Source organism: Mus caroli, chromosome X (genome assembly GCF_900094665.2).
Source record: "Mus caroli chromosome X, CAROLI_EIJ_v1.1, whole genome shotgun sequence".
Classification (NCBI taxonomy): domain Eukaryota; kingdom Metazoa; phylum Chordata; class Mammalia; order Rodentia; family Muridae; genus Mus; species Mus caroli.
In genome coordinates this window covers 135,495,430-135,514,995 of record NC_034589.1, presented here as the reverse complement: position 1 = coordinate 135,514,995, position 19,566 = coordinate 135,495,430, and the positions used below count along the sequence as shown (strand labels likewise).

General features: G+C 34.3%; 1 protein-coding gene across 1 annotated transcript in view; it reads right to left on the bottom strand.

Moving 5' to 3' along the window:
• Positions 1 to 19,566, bottom strand: part of Htr2c (5-hydroxytryptamine receptor 2C) — a 212,188-nt gene that overhangs the window by 25,685 nt on the left and 166,937 nt on the right. Inside the window, exon 5 of the mRNA XM_021153505.1 lies at positions 1,904 to 2,104. Coding sequence (XP_021009164.1) covers positions 1,904 to 2,104 — 201 coding nt within the window. The remainder of the gene's footprint in view (positions 1 to 1,903; positions 2,105 to 19,566) is intronic.

Sequence of the window (19,566 nt, the reverse complement as noted above, 5' to 3'; positions counted from 1 at the left end):
CTACCTTACATGCCTTGTCAGGACAATAAAGCAAGACTAATAAAGATTTAAGACAAGGAATGGTCAAATGAATCTGTTATCATTTATAAGTGACATCATGGAGCATATATAGGAAATTGCATTAATCCTGTTAATAAACTGTTAAAAATATCAAATGAATTTAGCCAGATTTCTGGGCAAAGGATAAATATATAATATATTAGCTGTATTTATTTCTATATAAAATTGCCAACAAATAATTGGAAATAAACATTTTAAAACCAATGTTATTTACAATAAAAGCCAAAGAAATAAATGCCCAGAGATGTGTCTATGAAAGATAGATAAAAGATAAGATGAAAACAGTATAATAGAATTTAAACAAGTAAATATTAAATATTTGTGTGTACATATGGATATGTGTATGAATTACAAATCATACTTTTGTTAAGACTTTAGTATCTACATAGTTGATTTATAGATAAATTCAATTGTGCTTTTTAAAAAATAAGACATTTTAGATTAATAAGCTAATTTAAACCTTTATGAAAATGAAAAACATTTAGAGCACTATTAGTGATTTGGAAGACCACAGCTAACCAATATACTCTACTAAATAGCTATTTTTCTAATTCTGGAATTCTTAAACTATTTAGATTATTTATAGTAATGTAATTTTAGAAATAATTGGTTTTAATTTTACCATTGCTATCTGATTTTATATTATCAATCTATTTTCCATTTCTATCTTAATCTATTTTTCATTTACATTTTAATATATACTTTTGAATTTGTTTTATTAATCTACAATATTATTCTTTAAATTTGAAAATTAGTCATTTCTCTTACATTTTTTGAATGTACAAGTTATACTTTTTCATCTACTCTTGATGCAAAATAACATTTAATCTTAAAAATGTCATATTGGTATCTAACGACTTATATGCTGATTTATAAATGCAGAGAATGTCAACTGAACTTTATAAGTGCAATTTTGCATATATAGATTCATGGAATTCTGTGAGAAACTTCATGGCTTGTTATCTAACGGTGTATTGTAGATCACAGAATGATCTACAACAACTACAAGAAAACAATCTTAATAGTGATATAAATTGATTTGCTTGACTAATCCAGAGATAAAACTTTAGAAGATTAATGAAAAGTCAAGAAGCTATTTTCTCCATTTGAATGTTTTAAAGAAACATAAGGTTGAAGAGAAATTATTTCATGAGACAATATAAGTTCAAGTGTGTGAGAGAGGATTAGAAATGCTCTAACTTCATTCTAGTTACAGTTCTTGACTTTAATGTCAGTCAAGCACTGACAAAGATCTCAAGTATGTGAAATAACGTGATTGTTTATCTCTCTTTATTCTGAATCTTTAGAGGGGCAACAGCTGTCTTTTTGTTTGTTTAAGAATTCAAAACGTAATTAAAATTTGTGAGAAATCATAAATTTTGTTCAATTACAGAACAAATTTATATAAATTTACTTTATGGCAATTCAAATTGTATTATTATTTTCCATTGACAACTTGAGTATGAAGAATGTAAAAATAGTGGGGCAAATATTCTGAAAAGATCTTTCTTTTCATAGATTTCAATGTTTTATTTTTTAAATTTAGGCTTATTCTTATAGTTTTGTAATTGTCATAGCATCTTGTATCAGTGTTGCCAAAATCCACTGGTATATTAATGAAAAAATAATTTAGCTATACAACTGGTAAGCTTAGGTACCATATCCATATGCATTATAATACTTTCATTATTTTTAACCTAAATATCAGATATGTAGGTTAAGAATAATTACTCGACAACCGATCAAACGCAATGTTACCAGTCGACGTCTGTAGGTTGTTCACAGTACATAATCCGAAGGTATTGAGCATAGCCGCTGCAATTCTATGGCCAGGTATAATTACCTATTGATATTGCCCAAACGATGGCAATCTTCATGATGGCCTTAGTCCGCGAATTGAACCGGCTATGCTCAATAGGATTACGTATTGCTACATACCGGTCCAGCGATATGGCGCAGAGGTGCATGATGGACGCAGTTGAAAATAGCACATCTAGTGAAATCCAGACGGGGCACAAATATCTAGGTAAAGGCCAGACATAATCTGAAAGAGAACAAAAAGAAGAGAAAAGAACATGTTATCCAAATTGCACTGACCATACTTTTCCACTTTAGTCTACTTAGTAATTCCTCTGCACAATATTTTATTGGCAGTAAAATTCCAGAATTTTCCCCAGTGATGGTAGTATCAGTACCATAATTCCTTTGCATAACATAAAAGTAACAGCTTTAATGAGTAGAATTCCAAGGCATGTAGCAGTTTCACAGTATTATATAAGCATGACTTTCTTCTAGGTTTGGAACATTTCATTACTCCAGAAGAAAAACACAATCCACTAAGCAGTCAGCACCCCATTCATTACTTCCCAATCCCTGCTGGCAATCTCTAGTCTGTCTATTGTCATTACAGATTATTATACTTTGGACATTTCCTGTAATTGGAGTTAGTTTTTCACAGTGGGGCTGTTGATAAGTATGTTTGGAGACTCATTCATGTTCATCTACGTATTACCCTGCTCCTTTTAATAGTCAGTGAGGTAGTCTCACAATCTTTTTAATTTCCTTCATAGATTATTTAGTTTTCTATATAGCACTGAAGATAATTTTAGTTTATTGACCCTGTGCTCTGTAACTTTACCAAGCTCATTTATCATGTCTAATTTTTGTGTGTAGATTCCTCATGACTTTCTATACATATGATCACAAGTATTTTTGTCTCTTTTTTTCCCCAGTGTTCCCTCCATGTTCCACGTTCATTCCTCATCTCAATTATTTAACTTGTCATAGGGTATCATTTCCTAAACTTTTAAATGTTTTATTTTTATTTATGCTCAAGTGCACACACGTGTGCCACCAAAGACCAAAGAAAACCATTAGATCCTTTGGGACTTCGAGTTACAGGTATTTGCTGAGATGCTATTTGTTGTTGGGTGCTAAAATCTGAAATGACACTCTCTGAGAGAGTGTTAAGTATTCTTAAACCCAGAGCCAATTCTTTACCCCCTACTTGTTAATCTCCCAATTCCATTAGAAACATAGCCATGGGGCTGGTGAGATGGCTCAGTGGGTAAGAGCACCTGACTGCTCTTCCGAAGGTCCAGAGTTCAAATCCCAGCAACCACATGGTGGCTCACAACCATCCGTAACGAGATCTGGCGCCCTCTTCTGGAGTGTCTGAAGACTGCTACAGTGTACTTACATATAATAAATAAATCTTTAAAAATAAAAAAAAGAAACATATCCACTTATTTCTTCTTCTCAGTTCTCACTAAAACTCAAAATTTCAAAGAAATTTTGAATTTCAAAAATGGATATTTTTTATTCTATGCTTATCATTTTGCTAATTGGTGCAATTTTGCTTTTTTCTCTAGTTCCTTGAGGCATAATGATAGGTTAAAATTAGGCATCTTTGCTGTTCTGGTGTGTTTTTTATTTCACGTACTGTACTTTCTAACTCCCAAATGCTCTGTTTCTTGCAACATTGTTCTCCATTGCCCCTTGTCTCCTTTAGTTATTTGTTCACCTTTTCCTTTAGCATTTGGAATAATTTAAGTACTTGATTTAAATTGTTGATAACTCCATTCTTGGTCTTCCTGTTGTGGTCACCATCTGGGTTTTCTTTTGTTTTTGGTTTTCCACTTAATTTGGCCACCTTTACCTTTTCTGATTTTTATTTTTATTAATTAATTTATTTATGCATTTTTATGTAGGTGTGCCGATTTCTGGACTTATAAAAAGGTGAATAAGTAAATAAAGTTTAAAATAAAATCCCCCACCGCCAAAAACACCTAATTGCCAGAAGAGGGCATCAGATTCATTTATAGATGGCTGTGAGCCACTCTGTGGTTGGTGGGGATTGAACTCAGGACCTCTGGAAAAGCAGACAGTGCTCTTAACCGCTGAGCCATCTCTCCAGCCCTATGATTTTTATTTTAATGTATCTTACATATATGGGGAGATATTTAATTTTATGATAAAGCCTCTCTGTAAGTCAGATTTCCCTACATTCCTGTAGGTTGACACTACTTATAATGCTGGGCTTTGTTGGTTTGTTTTGTTGTGTTTTGCCTATTTACAAAGTATTACTATTTTTTCAAAGCCTGTTTTTATTGTCTTGTTTAGATACTATATTTAGATTGAGTTTACACTATAGTGTAAGTTAGGAATTGGAAAAAATCTGGTTCTGGTTTATAGCTCAAGCTAGTCTTAAACTTGTGATTCCCCTGTCTCAACAGTCAGAGGTCTAGGAGTTATAGATGCTCACCACAACATGTGGATCCCAACTAGATTTTCAATAAAATATTCTAAAACTCTCTGTATGTAAGAAAATAAAATATTCCCTCAGTGCTTTCGACGTTACTTTGAGACTTCTCAGTACATGGTAAGGTTTTGTAAACATTTTCTTTAGACTCTGGGATTCGGGGCAAAGAAAAATGTCTTCTTAGCCATCTTGGCAACCATGAATTTCATATTTATACTTATTATTCATGGACCTTCAAGGGTTTACAACTTTATGACTTTCACCAAATATAAGAACTTTTCAGTCCTTGTTTTTCAAACAGAATTTCCTCTTGTTTACCCATTGAATCTCAAGTCATTTGTATTTCAGAGAATTTTAATGCTTTCTCATATATTTCCTAGGATCCATTCTTTCTTTTTTGAGGACATTTTTTTAAATCTGGTTCTAACTTTAATGGGTCTCTCTTCCAATGCACTCAGTTTTTTTTTCTTTTCTTTTCTGTCATTTACCATTTGCTGCTAAGTCTAAGTCTATAAAAACAACAACAACAACAACAAGCAAACAAACAAAAAACAAAAACAACCTTAAAGTTCCCATGTGCAATTTTCAGCTCTCAGATTCCTTTTATTTTTGTTGTTTTTAATTTATCTTCTGAACGTTACAATTTTCAATCAGTGTTAGCATAGATTTTTATGTTGTTGTTAGAAATATAATGAGAGTAATAAGATTGTGCTCTGACTTTCAGTATCTGTATATATTCAGGATATGCTTCTATGTACCTGTTATGTTTGCCGTGTTCTTTTTGAAGTTTTATCATATCATAATAATTGTGACTATTATTCAGCTGAGATGCTTGGTTGTTTTCCAGGACATTGTCGACTTAATTGAAACAATTTCTATTTGTTGGGCTGCAGCTCAAACGTCATTACAGTTTACTTATCATTTCTTAACCTGCTTGAGGCATTTCCTAACAAGCATGGCTATGAGCTTAGTGACTTTTAAAGAGGTTGATGGCTTTTCAGAGAGAAGAATTAGTTGTTTCTTTTTCACTATTCTATGATAGCTATTCCCTCAACATCTATATTGAATTGAATGTTTACTTAAAAATTTCCCTAGGCACTCTCTGTTTCTGTCTTTCTATCTCTCTGTGTCTCTGTCTCTGCTTCTGTCTCTCTGTCTCTTTTTCTTTTTCTCCCTCCCTCCCTTTGCTTTACTAATCCTCCTCCTCACCCTCCTCTACCTTTTCCTCCTCCTCGTCTTTCTCTTTCTCTTCCTCCTCCTCCTTCTTCTCTTCCTCCTTCACTTTTGAAACAGAATCTCACCCTTTTTGCTCAGGAAATCACTAGGTAGGCTCATGTGACATTTAATGAGTAGGAATACTCCTGTCTCAGCCTCCAGAGTGCTAAGAACTAATGTGAATTAATATGTCTGATTTCTTCAGGTCATTTAGATCACAAAGGTAAAGAATGTTTATTAGAGTCTTAGCAAAGTTATATGATAGAAAATGTTTCTTCTTCATTTATATGAAAGTGATTGATGTAAACTCAATCAATGTGACTTTCATTCAAGTGTTCATCACTAGAAATTCCTCTAACACAGGTGTTTGTTAATTTGACTATTAACATTGCTTTTTATATTTCAGAGCTGGGGATTGAACCTATATTTGTCTTTGTACATGCTAGGAATATGCTCTACCACTGAGGTAAAACCTCAGTCTGTTATCACTTCTAGGTTTTTGAGCTATCTGTGTTATGGAAGTTGATTGTACTGGTGATAATAGTATTTTGTTTGACATATTTAGCTTGTAAAATTTCATTCCCAGTTGCATTGTAGATGTTCAGACGAATAGATGTTTCATTGTATGAACTATTCTATTTGTCATTTTCTACCATAAATACAGATTTTTCAGAGAAATAAGTAAATTTACATGATCCACACATATTTGCCATACAATGAATAGGCAGAATGCTTAGAGATTTAGATAGTAAAAAAGACAGCTGGATAAGATGAGACCTTATTTTCAGAAGCAAAGTTGTGCATCAGATTTTACCGAATGACATGTTTAGGGTTTAGAAGGTGGCAGATGTTGTCCATACACCTATTGGTAGAATCTCTAAAAACAAACAGGGATGTATTGGAGAACAGCTAGCCTAAGATGAACGACTGTGGACAAACACTAATTTCACTATGAAGAAAGGAAGGACACTTTAGAAAATGGGACAACTCAGCCCCCAAAGAACAAGTGTTTTGTTTACAGGGTTAAGTGGGTGCATATGCAGAGGGTTAGAATCATGTCCTAAGACAAAGAGAGAACCTTACAATATTCTCACTGCATTTTAAAATATGTGATAATTTAAACAGCAAAGAGAATAAGAGCCAAAACCACAATCAGTACTGTATATACCACTGACCAGGTTTGTAACTAACCAGACAAGAATCTTGGGATCCATATGCCACTTAGTTGATGGCAAACTTATCTCGTGCCACCTGACAAGTCGAGTGGCAAAGAAGCCATTTTTTAAAAGATCCTATCTGATTTTGTACTTATGTAGTTTTAGATACAAAGATACTTCTAAGCAAGACCCACTTTTAGAACACAGAGCAAGGGTCAGGAGCCTAGACTCTGAGACTGGGCTTGCTTAACTGTATGGTAAAACTGCTGAATCAGAACTCTGTAGAATCCCATGCTCTGGACACATCATCTGACCAAAAGATTACAATGAGACTCACTAGCACATCTGAAGAGGAACAAATTGTGGCATGTGCATTAAAATGCTTTCAAAAGAGTCTGAGGCACACCAGTGGAAAATTTACTTACAGACCTATCCACTACCTAGAGAAAGGGAGCCAAGTGTACCACACCCTCTGGTCATGGGGTGAACAGCAGAAGAAGCAAAATCTTCATAATTCCTTCCATGGGTAGTTTGTTCCCTATTCTAGGAAGGAATGAAGTATCTACCCTTTGGTCTACCATCTTCTTGAGTTTCATGTGATTTGCAAATTGTATCTTGGGTAGTCTAAGTTTCTGGGTTAACATCCACTTATCAGTGAGTGCATATAATGTGTGTTCTTTTGTGATTGGGTTACCTCACTCACAGATCCTCCAGATCCATCCATTTGCCTAAGAATTTCATAAAATCATTGTTTTTAATTGCTGAGTAGTACTCTTTTGTGTAAATGAGCTGAGACTGAAGAAAGGACAATCCAGAGACTGCCTCACCTGGGAATCCATCCCATATACAACCACCAAACCCAGACACTATTGCATATGCCAGCAAGATTTTGCTGACAGGACCCTGATATAGCTCTCTCTTGAGAGGCTATGCCAGTGTCTGGCAAATACAGAAGTGGATGCTCACTGTCATCTATTGGATGGAACACAGGGCCCCTAAAGAAGGAGGTAGAGAAAATACCCAAGGAGCTAAAGGGGTCAGCAATCCTATAAGAGGATCAACAATATGAACTAACCAGTACCTCCCAGAACTGTGTCTCTAGTTGCATATGTAGCAGAGGATGGCCAAGGCAGCCATCAATGGGAGGAGAAGCCCTTGGTCTTGGGAAGATCATATGCCCGAGTACAGGGGAATGCCAGAGCCAGGAAGTGGGAGTGGGTGGAGTGGGTAGGGGAGCAGGGCAGGGGGAGGGTATAGGGGACTTTCGGGATAGCATTTGAAATGTAAATGAAGAAAGTATCTATTAAAAAAGATAAAAAGAAGAATCAGCAAAATCCTACAAAGATTTTTATTTCATTGAAGTACACCCACTCAGATTGGGAAGAAACCTCTGGGTTCTGACACAGACTCCGCATCTGTGCTCACAGAAGGGACATTATAAAAGAGACTGCAAGGCCTTGCCTTTCCTTCACTTGAATATTTTCCTTACTTAATGCATCCAATTTCAATTTGAAGTGGGCTTTCCTAAGGAGAATTGGTTGGCCTGGAGTATATGTGTATGTGCAGAGGCTCACTGTGTCAGCCTTCCTAGTACTTAGATTGCTTTAGGTTTGATTGCACTTCTTTATCTCTTTCTGTTTTATTTCTCCATTTATTGGGGACTATCTTACCTCTTCACTTCATCTCAACTATCCTGGATTTCTATTTCCGTTTCTCTTTTGTATTATATCTATGTTGCTCTCATATCAATTAAATAATTACTTATATTTCTATTGCCTTTCCATTCTACCTATACTAACGTTTTAGTGAATATCATTCTATGCTTGTTTATTCTTCCAGCATTTTAGGTGTTTAAAATCTGTTTGTTTTTATTTACTTTTATCTTATTTTTTGTTTTTATTTTATGTCTATTTGTTTATGTATGTTTTGTATATGAGTTCTTTTTCTGCTTGTGTATCTACACACCAGAAGAGGGCATCACATCATAGTACAGATGGTTGTAAAATACCATTGTTGTTTGAACTTAGGGCCTCTAGACAAGGAGAAGAGCCAGTGCTCATAACAACTGAGCCATGTCTCCACAGCCAGATGTTTGTGTTTAATTAGCTATTATTTTATTTTTATAGAGGGTTTATCCATTAATTGTGATTGCTTGTATAGTTATCTTTCTATTCTTGGGGTTGTGCTGGAGTTTGAGTCCAGTACTCTGAGTATGTGGGCTGAGGGCATAGCAGTCTAGTATGTAGGAACAATATTCTAACCCTACCATGATCTACTTCTACATGAACATCATAAAAACTTGAACTGAAAGAAAAAGGTTGAGCAAAATAATCCAACTATTGAATGAATCCCAGAGGTGCTAGTTCTAATGACGACACATGTGGAATCAAGGCAACATGACCCCACCTACCCAAAAATTAATAACTCTATATTATCTATAATCTGACTATCCAAAGGAAGAGCCACAGGGAAGTATTGGATCACAGATTGCAAAAGCACCCCTGCACATGAGACAGGCTAATAAGAGCTGGGAAAGAAACTCAAGAGATTTGACACTTAATGCAGCAACTAGGCCTGGTATTTTTTTTCCATCCTATATTACCATCTAGTCTCTTCTCCCCTACATATGGGTTCCTTTTTTATTTCATGCCCTATATCAGTTTAACAAGCCAAACTGGTTCTTTGCTGCCATCTCTTTCTTTCTTCTTACTCTTTCCTATTTCATCTGTTTTAGTATTGGTTGTAATTTTGTTCATTTGCTCATTTTCTTTTCCCAAAAGAAGACAGATTGGAAGAATTCACAAGGTCTCTTTTGGTTTGGCATTATAAGAAATGGGACTTTCTATGTTATCTGATAACATATGGCTACCATTTACCTCCCAGTCTACTTTTAGCCTACATTCACCTAAACTTGCTTTTGTCCCTACAGTATCCCACATTATTTATATTTCATTTTCTATTTTTTATTAACCTAATACTAAAAATTGGTTGATGTTTTGCCTTTTTTTTGCTTTTTTTCTTCATAATTTACCATTGGTGATGGTTCATATTGCCTCCTGATGGGATTTAGAATCACCATTAAAAACAGAATTCTGTACATGTCTGTGAGGGATTATTGATATTAGGTTAGTTGAGACAGGAAGACCTACCCTATATATGGATACTACCATTTTATGGCATTTATTGTTCTTTGCTTCCTGATTATGGACATATTATGTTCCTGCCACCAGACCTTCCATGTCATGATGGGCTATATCTTCTGCAACTGTAAATCAAAATTAACACTTCTTTCCTTTCAGTAGTTTTGATCATTTCTTTTGTTACTGAAATGAGACAAGTAACTAACACACTATTTCAGCTCATACCCACAGCCATATGTTACTGTAGTCAGTACTACCAACATGTCTCCACACAATGATGGTTGTTTAACAGATGTCTTTTGTTGCCTATTTTTCCATTTACAAAGTGGGTTCATCTCTAGGAAGTGACTTTTTCCCATTTAGTATTCTATTCTCAAGGGAATCCCAGGATAGAATTTGGTCCCCGTGTAGCAATCTAATAGAAAAATAATGTCATCTTAACTCCACTACAATCTGGACTCTCTCTCTCTCTCTCTCTCTCTCTCTCTCTCTCTCTCTCTCTCTCTCATTTTTCACTGTTCAAGGTTTATTTGGTGCTTTCATTGGCATGACACTTGAGTGGTTGGTTCCATCATCCATATGCAGATCTTACATTTCACATAATATTGCAATGCACACTACAGACACATATAATACATAAGATATCCTGTAGAACATTTATGCACAAGATAAGCATAATAGACGTATAAGCTGGAGCCAAGTTATGACTAACTGGGAACTCATTGGCCTAGGCATGTTTGGTGGACTCTCTTGAAAGTTACAAAATCACCACAAATATAGGCGATTTAACATCCCCAAGATAGGTCATCTAAGCAATTGTTAATCCCACAATAGTGACCACTAATGTGACTGTATTAGATGAAGTTCAAGACAAAAAGTTAAAAAGATGTATTATAAATGTGTTAAAAGAAATCAAAGATAACAAGAATAATTCTAAGAGGACAGAAAAAACTAATTGAGTAAAATGAGGGGGTCATTAGGGGCTTTGAAAACAAAACTAAATAAAGAGAAACACTTTGATGGAAAAACAAACCAAATCCTGGAAATGAAATAAATATTAAAGTTAAAATGCATTAAAAAATCACACTAATAAAATAAATCATGAGAAAGACAGAATATATCAAGATATCACAGGTCTAAACATACATTCACTGAAAACAAGTATACCCAACTTTGCTGAGATTACTAAAGTTACTGATTAACCCCAAAGCTATACTAGTAGATTAGATACTTTTACTTCCTCTAAAAGGTAGATTATTGTAAAAATAATAAAAGGAGCAACATCAGAGATAAATGTTATGTGATATATCAAATAGACTTAGAAGTCATATACAGAGCATTTCGTGTAAGTTCTAATGAAAAATAATTTCAATAACCTTTGGAGCATCCTCTAGAATAGAATATCCTACAGAATAGAATATTAGTATACAGAAAATATCTTTAAAACACAAAAGCAAAATAATTTCTTGTATTATATCATATTGTAATAGAATTAAGCTAGAAACAAACATCAAAAGGAACTATAGGAAGTTTCACAGACAAATTGAGTTTAAACAGCACACAAATGAATGTTGAACAGGTCACTGAAGAAAACAAGGACATTTTAACATTCATAAATCAATAAATAGGAACATCATAACTTTAAAAAATCCTTTAAGTAGGTTAGAAACAAATAACATTCTTTAATATATATGAAAATTTCCAACTACAATATTAAAACATGGTTCAGAAAAGTATCCAAAACTAATATATCATGGTAAAACAATAGTAATTGCAGCAATGAAATGTTAATTTAACATTGTAAAATATACCAACCTCTGCCTCCCAAGTTAATGTTGTGAAGAGATTTATGCTATTTTAATAGATATTGAAAAATCATTTGAATAAATATAAAAGCCATTTTATATCTATATCTAGATTTAGATATAGATACTAAGAACTCTCCTAAATTCGAGAATTTACTCCTAAACCATAATAAGTATACATAACTCAATAATTTAGGTAATGCAATTTGACTTCATCAGACGCAGGAATTGGAGAGAACACTAACTTTCTTATTACTCATTATCTAGCTTTTTGTTGTTGTTGTTGTTGTTGTTGTTGTTTTGTTTTGTTTTGTTTTTTCGAGACACGGTTTCTCTGTGTAACCCTGGCTGTCCTTGAACTCACTCTGTAGACCAGGCTGGCCTCAAACTCAGAAATCCACCTGTCTCTGCCTCCCAAGTGCTGGGATTAAAGGCGTGCACCACCACGCCTGGCTGCTTCTTTTTCTTTTTGTAGTTATAAGACTTAAACCTAGGTGCCCGTGAGTGCTAGAATACAGCTGAGTTGCATGGTCATCCCTGTGTTACTCATTGTTTTATTTATTTGGTTAGTTAGCTAGTTAGCTATTGTGTGTAGATTATTGTAAAAAAAATGAAAGGAGCAACATCAGAGATAAATGTTATGTGATATATCAAACAGACTTAGAAGTCATATACAGAGCATTTCGTGTAAGTTCTAATGAAAAATAATTTCAATAACCCTTGGAGCATCCTCTAGAATAGAATATCCTATCCTATTCTAGAATACCCTATTTGTGAGTCAGACACTTGACATGGCAACATGTGGAGGCCAAAGGACAATTTGCACATTCTGTTTTCTCATTGTAATTGCTGTGTCTCAGAGACGAAACTTTGTTGGTCAATCTTAGTAATAAATGTCTTTTTATGCTGAGTCATCTACCATCAAATACCTGTTGGTATTTTGTTAAGTTTTACTGAGATGAGTATCTAAGCAACTTGTCTAGTGTTTGAAAACAAGAGATAAAATTATCTATGTATTTATGTGACATTGGCCTAATAAGTCTGAAACTTCTAGAAACAACAAGAGGCTCAGAAAGAATAAATTATAGTTTGTCTGAATATAAGGTAAAATAATCTAGAGGTCTTAATTATCTAAGAACAAGTATTAAAAACAGAAAACTGGGGAAACTTCATTTCAGTGACACATTTCATAAAATTTCTTACTCAAATTTTGGCAAAATAAATGCAAGACCTTTACTCTTTAATTAGTCATCAATCTTATGGAAAAATCTATGTCTAACCCATATAAGAAGTCATACTGTTATTCTTTTTTTGTGGAAACAGAAAAATCAAACATATTTACTTGTGACTACAAATACATCTGAAAAACAGTAATATTTAAATGTTCAGTAAATAAATGTTTATTTCACAAGATATTTCATGAGGCAAGCCTAATCTTGAAAATGAGTTGTAAATATGTATCGTTACATATAATATAATTATATGTCCCTTGGATCTGACTGGGTGCTTGATCTAACAAGTATGTTTTCAAAATATTGGGGGACATACCACTTTCTCTCTTGCAATCATTCCTATCTGCCCTATGTACCTTGGATTCTTGACTATTAGATTGTTTCTACCCTATTTACAATTACTGAATCCTTGCTGGACACCTGATAGGAGGCATATGGCTTCTTACTTAGTATTCCATTTTTAACTTTTCTAACTTCCACTGTATAAATGACATTCTTTCTTTAAGTAGGGATTAGATTATCTCTTACTCTAGGTACTCTGCCTTAGAGTATCCTAAATTAAAATGTACAACTACCAAATCTTCTTATGATGGCATCATGTAAAGAGAGGGTGATACAATTTATTCAGTTCTGCCTGTGAGTCTATAAGAATTTCTGCAGACTCTTGCTATTCCTTTTGTTGATATTTACAAATCCACTAGTATATCTTCTTCCTCTTGTATGCTAAAACAATTTTAGTTAGTCTCCACCCTTTAATAAATATATCCATCAAAATGTTTTCCTAACAATATAACTGAACATATTTGTTTCTTCCACGAATAAACATTATGGCTCTTCAGTCAAGCAGAATGGTGTTTCCAGTATCTGTCAAGACGAAGTGGGCCAGGAGATGGGACATCCTACATATGCAACCAGCCAGCCCCCTCTTAGTATGAAGTAGGGATTTCCTGGCAGCACTATGCAGGATGTTCAACCTCCTCGTCCATGGGAAGGTCAATTGCTGCACATGGAACTTCTGTTCTCTTTTGGAGGACTTGCCATTGGTTGATGCTTCTCTGTGCAAATGATGACACGAAGGCTTCTTCTGACTTTGTCTTCTGTTCTGAATGGAATGGCATTGAGTACTGATAATCAGAATGGCCTAAAAACCTGATAATCAATAACCCACCCTTTTGACCAATTATTCTCCAAATCTCAGAACAATCAGCATTTATAGAACTTTAAAATAATTGTCTCCATAATACAGGTTCAACAGCACTTTATGAGTTACCCACTCTAGAAATATTCCAAGTTTAGGCAACCCCAACTGTCTACAGTTAATTTTTCTTTAAATAATATGCCCACAATTTTCTTGCACTATAGAACAGTTCGTTTGTACTACTTGAAGGAGTATACTGCACCTAATTTTGAACAATGCTAGCACAGACTAAGTTAACCATTTGTTAATTAACAAAAATATAGTCCTAAGCAACATCCTGAGATCACAGATTGTGGTTCTGTAATATGATGAGAAAACTCAGAATGAATTAATTATGTAGGGGCATAGGATATCATCTATCTTTCAGCTGAGAAAATTCTGCCTGCTGTGCTCACTCAAGTGTCACACCTGAGGATTTTGTGTTATTTCTAAGTTGTGACCCTACAATTCCACTAGAAACTCACACCTGGGTTGTTCATTATGAGCTATAAATAATTTTTACAAAGCATTCTGTAATTGCCCGAATGAGAATGTTCCATAAATCTAAGGCTTTCTATATGCCTTTGAAATTTTTATTATTTTGAGAATTATATACATTGATTCTTTTTTAAAATCATGTTCTGCTCCTTCTCTTTTCTCTTTCCATGTCCAACCATCATTCCACATGTACCCAACTTTATGTCTTCATTTTTAAAACCCCGAGTCCCATTACTACTTCCTTTATACTCAAAGGTATGTGTTTATATCCTGGAGTGTGATATTCCTGTCAGGAACACATTTAATCAAGAGTAATTCTAACTCTCCTGAAAGGTGTGATTTTAGATTAAGCTACTTCCACTCAGACTGCAAGCAATTCCTATGGAATTATGATAAACATTTCCATTATCTATTCATATATTATTTTGAGAGTGGTTTGATATGTATAAGGGCATATCAAAAACTTTGCACTCTCTGCCTTCCCAAGTATATGATAATGATGATTTTTAGCTACATTTGTCCTATATAGGTCAATGATGTAGGAAAGAGAATATGAATTGTGATATTAATTTTATGTTTCTATATGTTCTTGTTTGATTTGGGTCCATTGTTTTAAGAGGCAAATAATCAGAAAGAGAGATACAAGTATGTCTTTAGTACATGTTCATTACTGCCAGACATTAAACAATTTACCACTTTCTGTTAGCTACATCCATCTTGAGGCAGAGTATATCTATATCTGAAACAAACATTATAAGCCAAATAGGAAGAATTTTTATGTTAAATGCACATATATTTTACTGGCAGAAAAAAACAACTGTAAAATATGGTGCTGTTTATTACATTGTATGTATTATATCCACATTTTATAAGTGAATGTTGTACATATGATAGTTTCCTATTATATATAATATGTATGATAACGCATGCCCTATTAAACATGATTAGTTACTATAGGATGTTTTAGTCAATAGTATGCACAAAGCTTGGCTCCAGTACATATTAGAATGCTACATGCTTTTCTTAATTTGATGTAAGTTTAGTAATAACTGGGTCACCTCCGATGATTGATTTTTCTCTTAATGTGTTGATTTTGGCTTTTTTGTGGAGCCTGACACCTGTAAGATAACCCTTTTCAAGAACCCTTCCTGCTCTTCCAGGGAAACCTCAACAATAAGTAATGACCCAGCTGCAGTTGTACTTATTTGAACAGCCCTTTCTGAAATTCTGACTCTGGTTAATCTTCCCTTAACATGTCTTCCAATTCTATTCAGTCTCTAACCTAACACATTTATGGTACCATAATCTTCTCTTTATATTTGATATACTGGAAAGTTTTGGAAAGTATAATCTGCCTGGGTAGTCTATAATGTGTCCTGTGTTGTAGTGAACAACCCAGGTACCAGTAATTTTATGTCTCATGATGTCACAATTAATCTCATTATTGGCATCATCTTTGCTCAGACTTTCAGCCAATAAGGATAGACTAAGTAGTATACAATGACCTTTCATCCAGTGGTCTCAGTCTCACTCTGGTCAGGCTGAGTGGCAGTTTGCTCAACCAAAAGAGCTCTTGTTTGCCAGTTAGTCTAGCCTCCACGTTTAGAAACAAGATCCTTGGAAGAACAATAGACAACCTGTCATTTTGTCTCCAAGCAGCCTACAGACTTTGGTTTGTCAATTTTGTGTTGGATGACTCTGTATTGAAATCTTCAACTCTTTTCAGATTACTCTCAAGAATGAATATTGACAGTATTGGAAACTCCTGATATAACACCACAATAAACTGTCAAAGTTTCTTTGTTTGAACCTCTCATTTTCATCATGGATGTGTGAATGTGAACTAATTCTGCTGAACCAGACCTCACAATGGGAAGAGGTTTATTTCCCCGATTATTCTATCCTGATCTTGCAGACCTCCATGGAGCCATTAACGGGCTACGTCCACCCATCATACATCAGAAATGTCTGCGTCCATACTTCTTCAACATGCTTCTAGAAATAGTTAATCAACATAGGGGTGGATTTAAGCATTTCCATTTAACAAAAGAAATTGTGAAATATCATCTTGATGCCTTTAAGTCTGTTTTACCATAGATTATTATTTGAGAGGTGGCATAACATGTGGAAGTAGCATAATATTTTTGAGTTCAAATAGTTTAACTACATGAAATACTAGTTGTCCTTTAGTCTTTGTAAATATAACTAGTAGTAAACTTCAATGTAGAAACCTTTCTTTTCGTTTAAAGTATAAAATATTTGCTGTAGTATTTGTTATTTTATTTAACAAGATATAAACTGTTTATGTATTATTCTATTTAAGCACATCATGTCGGGTCTACTGAAGAATGCCTTCAGAGAATACTTCATGTATTCTATGCACATATAGCTCCTCTCTATATAGGAGAGAGAATTGGAGTAGCCAAAGTGTAAACCACACTGTTTTGGATAATCTTCAGTCTACATAATATTCTTTCCACTAGAAACACATTGGAGGCATAAATAATTATTGACAAACTAGAGAGAAAAAAATCAGCCAGTGTGTCAAAAAAAAATCTCAAAATTTTTCTCTACAGTAGGAGAGGTGTCAGTACAAAAAAAAGGTTGTTGTACACTAAGTGGTGAGTGTTGTGAGAATGAACTGGTATTTGTCCATGGATGGCTAATAATGGAACTTCTGGGGCACAGGTAGCTCACTAAGAAGCAACAAAGTTTTCCATGGGGAAGCTTTCAGCTATAAGCATGCCTCAATCTTCTGTAAAAACCAAGAAATTAGAGAAGCATTTATAACAATAGCTAGGCCAATCAGGTTCGATATGCTAGTGTATTTCACAGTAAATCTTTGTAATAGGGGCTTGTCATGATGTAGTTCAGCAATCCCTATATCTTCCACATAACACATATGAACCAGGAATAAGAAAAGGAGAAATGATATCTAAAGGTCATAAGAATATGTAATAGTGCTGGGTGGTGTGGCACACACCTTTAATCCCAGCTCTTGGGAGGCAGATGCAGGAGGATTTCAGAGTTCTAGGCCATCCTGATCTACAGAGTGAGTTCCAGGACAGCCAAGGTACACAGAAAAACCCTGCCTCAGAAAAACCCTGCCACAGAAAAACCCAACAACAACAATAACAACAACAACAAAAATAAACAAGCAAAAGAAAATAATATGTAATTGTTCTCTGAGATAAGTTTTACATACACACAAACATATGCATGAATGTATATATGCACATATATGTGCTTTGAAAATTATACTAATACTATCCCAAATGTACTTAGATATGTTTTCCTAGATTTTGTAGCATTCCGTATATACTAATATATTAATGTAAAACATATGAAATAGAGTCTAAGGAAATTAAGATAAGGGGAATTTGGTTTAGGGGTCTTCTGTTAAATATTTTTGAGGCCGAGAGTTACAACTTAGTTTTGGGTATCCTGGAACTTCCTGTGTTCAGCTGATCTCCTCCAAACTCAGAGGTCCCCTGCCACTGTGTCTCAGTCTGGTGGGATTAAAGCTTGCTGCTCCGCAAGCTTATGCTATTTCATTACTTCTAAATGCATCTATTTCCCTAATATCTGCATTTTAATTTGGGACTTTGTATTAATATAAAATTTCCATGATTGGAATTATAGAGAACTATAGATCATAGGGAGATGTCATGACTGATGGGGGAAGGTACATTTTTATTATAAAATAAAAAATTAAGGGTTTTACTACATCATATTTTGTCCACTATTTTAGACTCAAAATTTATGTGTGTTAATTTAAAATATCTTAAAATTCAGAAAGTGTCTATTTCTCAATCTGTCTACCATTCAGTCACTTTTAAAAAGTCGAGAATTCTTATAGATTTTTTTGTTGTGATAAAAGTTTGATTCAGGATTGCAATAAAAGATGGAAAAGGGAAAAAATAAAAATCCAAGTTGCTACATCTATCTTGAGGCAGAGTATATCTATATCTGAAACAAATATTATAAGCCAAAATAGGAAGAAATTTTATGTTAGCTGCACTGCACATTAATTTTACTGGCAGAAATAAACACCTATAAAATGTGGTTCTGTTTATTACATGGTATGTATTATATCCACATTTTATAAGTGAATGTTGTATGTATTATAATTTCCTATTATATATAATATGTATGATAAAACATGCCCTATTAAACATGATTAGTTACTATAGGATGTTTTAGCCAATAGCATGTACAAAGCTTGGCTCCAGTATGTATGAGAACGCTACACGCTTTTCTTAATTTGTTGTAATTTTAGTAATAACTGGGTCACCTCCGATGATTGACTTTTCTCTTAATGTGTTGATTTTGGCTTTTTTTGTGGAGCCTGACACCTGTAAGATAAACCTTTTCAAGAACCCTTCCTGCTCTTCCAGGGAAACCTCTACAATAAGTAATGACCCAGCTGCAGTTGTACTTATTTGGACAGCCCTTTCTGAAATTCTAACTCTCCTTAATCTCCCCTTAATATGTCTTCCAATTCTATTCAGTCTCTAACCTAACACATTTATGGTACCATAATCTTCTCTTTATATTTGATATACTGGAAAGTTTTGGAAAGTATAATCTGCCTGGGTAGTCTATAATGTGTCCTGTGTTGTAGTGAACAACCCAGGTACCAGTAATTTTATGTCTCATGATGTCACAATTAATCTCATTATTGGCATCATCTTTGCTCAGACTTTCAGCCAATAAGGATAGACTAAGTAGTATACAATGACCTTTCATCCAGTGGTCTCAGTCTCACTCTGGTCAGGCTGAGTGGCAGTTTGCTCAACCAAAAGAGCTCTTGTTTGCCAGTTAGTCTAGCCTCCACGTTTAGAAACAAGATCCTTGGAAGAACAATAGACAACCTGTCATTTTGTCTCCAAGCAGCCTACAGACTTTGGTTTGTCAATTTTGTGTTGGATGACTCTGTATTGAAATCTTCAACTCTTTTCAGATTACTCTCAAGAATGAATATTGACAGTATTGGAAACTCCTGATATAACACCACAATA